The sequence below is a fragment of the Lipophrys pholis genome, assembly GCF_963383615.2.
Source record: "Lipophrys pholis genome assembly, chromosome: 10".
Lineage (NCBI taxonomy): Eukaryota > Metazoa > Chordata > Actinopteri > Blenniiformes > Blenniidae > Lipophrys > Lipophrys pholis.
The window spans coordinates 21,599,011-21,609,558 of NC_137640.1; the positions used below are offsets into that span (position 1 = coordinate 21,599,011).

General features: G+C 43.5%; 1 protein-coding gene across 1 annotated transcript; it reads right to left on the reverse strand.

The window, feature by feature from the left end:
* Nucleotides 1-2,378: 2,378 nt before the first annotated feature.
* dcst1 (DC-STAMP domain containing 1) lies at nt 2,379-9,008 on the reverse strand (the record flags this gene model as incomplete). Its single annotated transcript, XM_080473104.1, has 13 exons — nt 2,379-2,545; nt 2,647-2,773; nt 3,046-3,141; nt 3,224-3,323; nt 3,459-3,616; nt 3,714-3,835; nt 4,170-4,313; nt 5,648-5,813; nt 6,550-6,689; nt 7,944-8,072; nt 8,162-8,236; nt 8,706-8,831; nt 8,966-9,008. The coding sequence occupies 13 exons, from the start codon at nt 9,006-9,008 to the stop codon at nt 2,379-2,381; spliced, it is 1,593 nt and encodes a 530-aa protein (XP_080329230.1).
* Between the last annotated feature and the right edge of the window lie 1,540 nt (nt 9,009-10,548).

Below are 10,548 nucleotides of genomic sequence, written 5' to 3' on the forward strand. Positions count from 1 at the left end.
AAGCTTTCAACAAATAGCTCTGTTTGGGTGGAGACTCTACTGGGTTCCTGTTCTAGTTTTAAATGTGATGCTCCAAAATCTCTGAGCAATAGTATGACAGATGATCCTTGGAGCGTTTCGTTTGGTCAGTGGCGTCGGAGCTGGTCGCGCCCCCACCTGGCCAGACGCTGGAACACCTGCAGACGGACAGGGTGAGATCGTGAAGCACAATGGATCCAGGAGGGAAGATGTTTATGAAGAAAGCTCTTCACACGTCTCAACGGAACTGAGATGGTTTAAACCGAAAAGAAGCAAACGGCTCAGTTTGATTTCAGCTTCCTCCCTAAAGACAGAACGAGGCTACAGATGCATGTTTAGCATTACATTTAGCATTCGAAACCTTTAGCAACACGTTGACAAAAAAACTTTATGTTGCAATCATGAAAACATAGAACGATTGTTCGGAACAATTTGGAATAATTTACATTGAAGTGGAGATCTGCTGCTCACCGTCACAGTTTTCTGTCTTTGACCGACAACTTGGTTGTTGGAGGAAGAAATCCGTCTGCGAACCTGAAGGTTGTAGAGGAACAAGACTCGCTTCTTCTCCCTCTGAAAGACACACACACACACACACACACACACACACACACACACACACACACACACACACACACACACACACACACACACACACACACACACACAGCTTGTGAGTTCTGCTCTGTGATTGAGTCACTGAGATGAATACATACACATTTCTCTGCTTTCATTTTTTTTTTTTTTTAATTTTGTACATCATAAACAGACAGAGGGACAGTGAGGAGACGTACGCCTGAATCCAGCCGTGAGGCGAGGCCAGGGAAAGGGTTAGTATAGTTCATGAGTGTGCAGATTGTGTGTGTGTGTGTGTGTGTGTGTGTGTGTGTGTGTGTACACCTTGGGGTAGTAAAAGGAAGAGATGACCCTCCTGAGGCGGTTGGTGTAAACTTGGAGGAAGCTGAAGAGCGCCACTAGCACGATGCTACACATACAGCTCACGTAGATCCCGAAAGGGAGGGGCGAGATGTGGGGCACACACTCTGTGGTGGGAGAGTCTCAGTAAAGTGCTTTGTAAGGATTTTAAGATACTTGAAAGGCTTTAAGGACTTCACCTTTAAATAACTGAGAAGCTTGAATGACTTCCAGCATATACAAGGATGGAATCTGCTAAAGCACCTTAACATGAAAACGTTTAAGACCTTCTACTACAAATTTCAAAGTCTTTCATCTTCTTTTCAAGGAGTTGGGGGAAAAGAAAGATAAAGATAAATGTCCTTTGAGGACGTGAAATTGTCCAAAGCTCTTAGACAGCAACAAGCTTAAACAAAACAAGAAGGAAAAAAAAAAGAAAGAAAGAAAAAAGAAGAAGAAGAAAACAAAGAAAGAAAATACAAAAAAAAGCTTAAACAGTATCAAGGCTTTAAAAAATGTCAAGAATTGTTAAGACACTGAAATGTTCAAAATCTCCTTCAAAAATTCAATATCCCTAAACAACAAAAATCTTCAAGGACATGGAAAAGTTGACATTTTTTTATAAAGTCAACAATTTTGAAGAATTCAAGGACTTTCCTTAAAAATCTTAAAGATCTTGACAGACTTCCACTTTTTAAATCCAGTTTTCATCAACTTAAAAAAACTAAACAAAAACAGAACAAAAACAAAAACAAACTAAACGCTGAAGGCTAAATTTTCACACTTTCATTTGGTTCAGGTGGCATTCAAGTCCCACTTTTGGGATCGGATCAAACTGCCAGGGAAATGTCACGCAATAGCAACACGTGCTGGTTTGGGGGCGCAGTCGCCCGAAACAAACACCGACCAGAGAGGATCAAACACGGCTCATTGATTGGTCCGGCTCGAAAGTAGAAGTCCTTTAGCCTATGGTGGCTAGGCTAATTAGCTTGTGGCGAATTGGTAGCCACAAACAACTGTGATATAGCATCTTCAGACCAGATATCAATGAGCACCTTTCTAAATTCTTCTTCCTCTCTACTTCACATCTGCCCATGAGATATTTTCAAATTTTATTCTTTCTGCATTTGCTTCTTCTGATTTGCGTGGTTAGCTTTGTTTCTTTACTACCCAATATACATTGCGCTGCATGTCATTTCCTCTCCCCCTGTCCTCTCACCCTGCTCGCTGGAAAGATTGTTTGCAAGCGAACCATGATCTAGTTTTCAAGTGGACCATAGATTGCCTTTTAGATTCGGTTTAGAGTTCGGGGGAGTGTTCAAGACGCTTTCTTTAAGAAACTCCCTGAGGAGATCTCTAGTCAGGATCAAAAAGTGGAATGTGAATGCGCCCTCAGAATGAAATGTAAGCAGATGTTGCCCTATGCTGGTTAACTGTGGCATCAGCTAACCAGATGACTTCTGAGGACCTGTGTGAGCTTTGACCTCTGACCCACCCAGGTTGTCGCTGTGCAGTTCGAAGCTGGACGAGCTGTTGAAGGCGGAGATGGTCGACCTCAAGAGGTGGGACATCATGGAGTCTCCGTCCACTCGAATGTCCACATGGTGACTACCTGAGGAATAAATCCGAAGGCCGCATGGTACCAGTGAGGGGGCGGAGTCACACATAGGGGTGGAGGCAAATTACCCAGAAACCCTGTGTGTGTGTGTTTACTGATCACGTTGAACTGTGTGATGGTGTGTCTCCTGATGATGTCCAGAACGCGGAACAGAACAAAGTCGACTGCGAAAAGGACCAACGAGAGCAGCAAAACAAAGATCACCTGAAACATACCAGACGTCTGATGCACGCACGCACACGCACGCACGCACGCACACACACACACACACACACACACACACACACACACACACACACACACACACACACACACACACACACACACACACACACACACACACACACACACACACACACACACACACACACACACACACACACACACACACACACACACACACACACACACACACACACACAGCATTACACTCTGTTAGCATTAGGTTCTATTAGCATTAGGCACTGTTAGCATTAGCACTGACTAGAACACACCACTTGCTTGAATTCCTCGGGGTACATTTTTGGACTCCAGGGGACGATAAAGATCTTCCTCTCCGAACTTTTCAGTGGCAACAGGAAGCGTTTACCCTGAACACACCAGAGGAAGAGGGTGAAGGGATGAAGATCACAGTAAAGATGATGATTGTGATGATAAAGACGATGAAGATACCACTCTATTCCTGCGAGCGTCGATCTGTCTGAAGTACGTTGTGATGTAAAGGTTGTCAAACAAAATGTCATTCTTGTAACTTCTTTGATAAACAAACGCTCTGAAAACAAAGATGGGATGAATGAACAAATCTTACTGGGTGGAAGTGTGATGAATGAGTGAATATTACTGGGTGGAGATGTGATGAATGGGTGAATATTACTGGGTGGAGATGTGATGAATGGGTGAGTCTTACCGAATGAAGATGGTGATGAAGGTGAAGCAGAGCAGCAACTGCAGGACTTCCAGAATCTTCTGGCTGGTTGTGGTCAGTTTCTTGAAGGATTCTGCGACGGCCTGAGTGAACTCCTGGTCCAGTAGATCTCCATCCAGCACCTCCTGCTGCTGCTCCTCCTGCAAGAGGTCCCACAGGGACGGAGGAGACAGTGTTAGCAGGACTCTGAGTTATTTGTGATCGAGGACGACGAAGAGGAGGAAGAAGAGCTCTGACCTCCACCAGCAAGTCAGCGCTGAACTCTCTGGACAGCAGGTCGATCGAAGTGTTGAGCTGATCGTAGAGCTGACCAAAGTTTCCCTCCACAGGAACATTTTCCCTGCACCACGGAGTCATCACTGAAAGGAGGAGGAGGAGGAGGAGGAGGAGGAGAGGGGAGGACAGTATTACAGTCTGTTCTATCTTCAAAAACAACCAAACAATTGTCAAAATGTAGCACAAAACCCCACCTAAACTAACAAGTAAACCAGCGAGCCACTTTCCCATCAGTCCCATAAAACTACTTTGTACCACCAGATGGTGCAGAGAGTTGCTCCACCTCTCACGTTCTGACACCAGGAAGAATCTCAAGTTCACAGAGGAACCTCAACTCGTTGCTGCCACCCAGTGGACCAATGTTTACGGAATTACTGAAATGTTACGGAAAAAAGCTTCTTGGTATGGTCTCATCACCTCTCAAGATGTCACACAGGAAGTTGAACCTCATGAAGACACACAGGATGTGGTTGATGACAGGAACAGGTATGGCCTCCATACACTCGGCCAACTTGCCATTGAACCAATCGACGCAGCGCTCCACACCTTTCTCTACCACACCTGGACAACACAGACAAGAATCACACATCACATTACTTAAGTATGTGCGCAGTATGTGCCGGGACAGGGCGCATTTTTGCACATCCCCACTGACAAAAGTTGTGGATGGTACCGAAAGAATCGTAACCAATGGTTACGATATTTTGTCACCCCTCCGTTGAGGTACAGTACCAAGCAATACGGAACAGGTCTCATTAGTTGTAGCTACAACACAGCCGTTTGCTGAATGATAGTGTTGATCGTCAATCCCAACATGCCCGCAATATTTACATAAATAACTCGTCTGCCATAAACCCTCCTGTTATTGTTTAAGTACGCTGCTTTGCGCACACTGGTTGTTTTGTGAACTGGGTTTATTGAGATGTTGACGTGCTCCACAGCGCCACGGTCTTCCAATGAGGTGCAGACACTCTTCTCCATAACAGGAGATGAGGAGATTCAGCGGGAACTGGATGCTGCTATTCGGAGTTGTGTTACAGAAGCTGTGTCACAGAGAATGGAGGCTCACGGCTTTACTTGGATGGCTGCCCGAGACACAGCCGCAACTTCCACGATGGTCTTGTGACTACTGTTGCGTAATGGCTTACATCAATGAATTACAATGAATTACATACCTGGACATGGAGATATTTGTGTAACAGGTGTAACAGTCTGAGGCAAGTGTACTTGCCATTAGAGTGTCCTTCGACAAGCCTCTGGCTCAAAAACCTTCCTTGGAGGCACGGGGGCAGTAACCCAGTAAGCCCGGGGTCTTTTCACATCGAGATTATCCAATAGCTAACTATCCAATATCCAATAGCTAGATGGCTGTCAAAGGCTCTCCTGAGCCAACAACCTTTCATGGAACTTGTTTTAACTACCGCAATGGTGCCTAGTCACCCGCTCCGGTTGGGCACTGGTTCGAGTGCCAGTTTGGCCAAAGCACAGCCAGATGTCACTGTGGAATTCTTACCTATTGCAGCTTTAAAATGGTTCATTATCTCATCTTAAATATCTCGAAGTCTGTAAAAAAAAAAAAAAAAAAAAAAAGCTATGTGCTCCGAACTGAAGTTACCATGCTAACCAGCTAGTCCCAGCCTGCCCAGGCATGTTAATGCAGCATTTGGTCAGTAAAGGAAATATGAACACACAGAACAGCCCTTGTTAATCACTGAATAAAATAACCAGATGGTGCTCTGACACACTATTGCCACCTAGTGCACAGAAAAAGAGATTAGCTTAATATTGTCATACCGCACCGTTTAAGAGAGCAGAATGTAAATGGCCTCTGATTGCAGAGTCTGAACCTTTGCTGTGTTAACATGTGACGAGGTAAATGTTCAGGTCTTACTTACTGTCGCACTGCATGATGGTCTTCGAGGCAAACTGCTCCTGCGTGCTGTTCCCGCCGCTGCTCGACGTGAATCGGTCGTAACCGTACTGAAGAACGAGTTCGTCCCTGATGGTGTGAAACTTGCTGTCTACACTCTGAGTCTCCGACTGAAACCCAGTTTTGTCCTCCTGGAACAGGGACAACGCCTCAAAAATTCGAACATTGAAAGTCCTATGACTTATGTCGCTCTCTAGTGGCCATAATAGTGATGGCAGCAGCAACGCAGGGAGTTGGAAAAAAAGGATGAGGATATGGAAAGTTTATTTCAGGCTGCCGTAACTTAGTAGTTGTGCACATGTTCAGTAGCTGGACAATAAGAAAAACGTTTCCTCCAGAGTGACTCCCAGTCTCTATCTCCTGGGTCTTGGTAGTTTTATAGTTGACAGTCACTGTAATAGTCGTCTGTCCATACAAATGTCTGTGTACTCCCATCGTTAATGTTTATAATGTATTGCTCTGCTGCATGTGTCTGGTTTCATTACAAAAACTAACAAGAGCACCAACTTGTGGCCTGGCATGCTAACAACATAGTTTGTTTTTCACATTTCTGCCGTTTCCCTGCAAATGGATATCGCTCGCAAAACATTGCTGAGTAATCTCTGAACTTGTCTTCAATGTAAAAACATTACATTCTCACGTTCTCATGTAAACAGGGCCTAAGATAGTTTTAGTTTGGCATGTGATCCCTACCAGCATTGACCAGACCTTTTGATGGGCTGTTTGGATTCAGACATGAGGTCTCCCGATTGGTCAGGGTTTGTTTTATTAACCGTGTGTGTGTGTGTGTGTGTGTGTGTGTGTGTGTGTGTGTGTGTGTGTGTGCCGGCTGCTGATTGTTCAGGTATGAAGCATGTGTGTCCTCACCACAAGCTCCTGGGTGACCAGGATAAAGGGTTTGATGGCTTCCCTCCACACTAAGCGGCTGTGACGAACCTGCAGGTCCAGGTTACAGCTCACAGACATGGCGGCCGCCTCTGCGTTTCGCTGGATGTTCGACACCGGTCCTGTAATGTCATTTTGATGTCACACTTCACTCAGGACTTAAAGATGCAGTAGGTAAACTGTAGGTAATGTCTCTTCTTTGTATGAGGTGGCAATAGTGAGTTAGTGAGTAAACACTAGACTTGACCAGGGAGGTATTCCAGAGAGGAAGGTCAACAAACTCTGAGTCTCTCCCTGAACTCTGAGTTGACTTACTCTGAGATGGGAGTTTCCGGTTCCAGAACAGTTGATCTGAATTAGTTAAATCAACTCTTAAGTATGTGAACGTTGAGTTATGCGCTTGCACAACCACAATAAAAAGCCATCATCAATGGAGGCCCAATACCACGAGTCACTATGGCAACAGACTGAAAACAAGTTATTTTGCCGTAAAAGTCCCAGCACTGCAGCAGCGGAGGAGCAAGAGACGGCATGGGAGAAAGTTGCTGCCCGAGTCATTGCCTAAGTTTAATTGCATTACTCCATTCACTTAACATTTAACTTACAATCGCAGCATACAAGAAGAAATAATAAACAGGTGTATAATCTGAATTTCATTTAGGTGCAATCCAACATGAGAAAGGCCACTTGGAAGCAGCTAAAAATCTTATATAAAAACATAATTCAGAATAGAAAGGCTTATATGCATATATGCTATGATTGTACCTCACTTGATTTAAATTTCAGTATTTAAATTGACGTGGGCTATTAAATAAAAAATATATATATTCAGTAGCGACTTCAGTTTTTAACTTAAACCCCTAAGTAGTTTTCGCTCTACCTTATTAAAGCCTGGCACACACTACAGGATTTTTAAAGTGTACACAGATCAAGAGACCACACACTTGATTATCACAAAAGACAGATCACACTAACCGATTCTTCAGCAGAGTATCAGACTCTGCACCATACCTTCTATAAAACTATGGCCATTCTCCAATTCTTAGAACGCCAGTGCGTACTCGCATATATCATGAGTAACTACTTGCAGGGCGTCCTCAGAAGTTCGGAATATCCTCCGCTATCTCTTGCCAAAGGCATTATGGGTAGTTTGTCTTCCCAAGCCTACACAGGTCCGGTGTCGATAAATCCTTGATAAAGTGGGCGGAGCGAGAATGCATCTGGGTATTCCATGCATACTCGGTGAGAAACGGCCTAAGAATTGGCTCAGTACCTGGTCTCCCACTGAGAGCTTCAGAATTAGGACACGCCCCCAAGAGCAGACACAAATATTACCACAGTGTGTTAAATTATGAGAATGTTAATGATGTGTTCACCTGAGTACAGCACCGACATCATCAGCACCATCAGGTAGCTCCTCCCACTGGAGCCGAGCATGGCGGGTAACATCAGGAGGGCCGAGCACCTGAAGGAGGAAGACAGCGCCCCCAACACAACACACACACCTGAAACACACACAACCACACGGAACAGGTGTTGGTTTTGGCAGCCAAATTAAAACGTACGTGTGTGTAGTGTATGTGTGTGTCCTCACATGTGAATAGGCTTCCTGCTACCAGCTTCATGTCAATGGTCAGCGGGAGGTTGTGGGCGATGCACAGGAAGAGAACTAAAGGACAACAAGTTATTTAAACCTCAAACTGAAAAAATTCATCTTATTTATTAAAGTCATGAAAATATAAATACACAGGTTTGGACCTCAATATATTATATATAACACTATCACTCATAAAAAGTTACAAATCTACAATTATAATGTTCTGTGTAATAAGCAAAACCTATTGGAGTTGATGTCTGACTTTTTTTCCACCTATTGGGGAGTGACCGATCCCATAACATTCACTTTATCAGCTTTAGTTCCCAGCTACATGAACAGACCACTATTATACTAAACATATAAAACAAGACATACATTATCTCATTCGAAGTCTTTTATTGCAGGTGAGCTTCAACACCATGGTTACTGAACTGCACGTTTGGGCATTTTTTCATTGGTTATAAATAAATTCCTTTAAACGCATAAAGAGGTTTTAAGATTTACTGAGTTTCCAGTTTGACTGAAGTACTGCAGAAGTTACCTGCACCGCTCAACGCTCCGAACAGCGCACCGGCCACCAGGTAAGATGCCAGGGACGCCTCTGATTTGCCAAAGAGGAAGGCGTGGATGGCCGGGGGTAGGAAGCGCTGACTGAACTTCTCCATGGCTACAGACACAAAAGAACATCTGCAACTTTTCGTTTTTTCTGTGCATTTTGGTAAAATATTTCTTTAAATTAAATTAAAAGCTGTTGTTGTTCTGGTCCAATTCGGCGGCCATGTTGTCTGTGGGTGAACTCACTGCTGTGCGGGACTGAGCGTCTCCGCGGCTTTCTGGGGGACATCGTCCTGCTCTGGTGCGTGATGCGCTCTGCGTGCTGCGGGATAAAGACGCATTACATTGTCAGTGCTATTGACTCAGGCCGTGGTTTATCTGTGCCTCTGCTCAATGTTCCGCACAATGGTGTTGTTGTCCGACAGTCTCGTTAGTTATGAGCTAACGGCTAACATGTTAGCGATGCTTACCCGGTTCCACAAACAAATGTGGAAATGACGAAGGAATGCGGTCTTCTGAGTGCACGTTCAGGTTGGGTATGAAGTGTCACAAATAGAAAAAACGTCTAGTTGATGTGAACAGAGACGTATGTCTCTGACAATGTTGAATTATGGCATCACTGCTGCTCTGTGAGCCGTTAATGACGGGAAAAACGTGTCACCGGAAGTTACAATGCATTCCTTCAAGTTTTCGTGTGTTAAATATACAATAATATATGTGTTATATATACTATAATATCTTGGTAGCCACGTTGTTTGTTGTGTTTTATGTTAGTTTTATAGATGAGATAAAAAAAAAAGAAAGAAGCTGAGCAGCCTTTCATTGCATCGAAGATGGAGCATGAGCAAATTAGAGTCTAAGATTCCCAAACTAAAAGTTGATGACGTCACATAACGTTCAGCTTCACATTCATAGCAGCTTCACCATCAGCTTTTTTCTGTTTGTGACAGTTTTATAGACAAACATCTCACCTGTGCAGATATACTATGACAACTGCAAGGACGAAGCTTTTCCTGACACAGAAGTGAAAAGGTTAGTATTTTTTTTAACTCTGAACACTAAAGTTGGGTTTTTTTCAGCCAGGTAATTATTGACATTTGATTGTGAATGCTGATTCCACCCCCGCCACACACACACCTGAAAATGTTTGAAAAAATAGACCTTAATTGGTGCGTAATGCATTGTGGATTACAAAATACTACATTGAATGAACCAAACACCAAATAATATATTATATTATAGAAGAGACATACTTATTGAAAAGCACATAACTGAACCAATATAAAGTGTATACAATATATATACTTGTATGTAATAAATACAAAGAGGTATACAAAATAAATACTAAATAAAATTTGACTTCAGGAGCCACATACTGTCCCGTTTCACCTTGAGCTGGCTGGACTGGTAAAATATTGCTCTTCTAACCTTTAAATTTACACTTTAAAGTTTGCTTTGTTGTGGCGCACAGTGTACATGATGACATTGTCTATCAATTTGCAAGATCACACAATTACGACTGGAAAAGACTACAATCGCAACATAAAATCAATTTTAATGAAACATTCTGATACAAAATACAGTAAAATGTAAAAAAAAAAAAAAAAAAAGAAACCTCTGATAAATCCCATAACCACCTTGCTTGGTGGTTTGTGGGGCCGATTTGGAGTGTGTTGCGGGCCAGTTTTGGCCCACGGGCCTTACGTTTGACTCCCCTGGTGTAAAGTGAAAGTAGAGATGTCACAGCGCAGCACCATGCTGCGGGAGGCCGTCCGCTCATTAAGGTGTTTAACAGTTAAAACCTCTCCGTGGTCGACCATGTGTCCGCT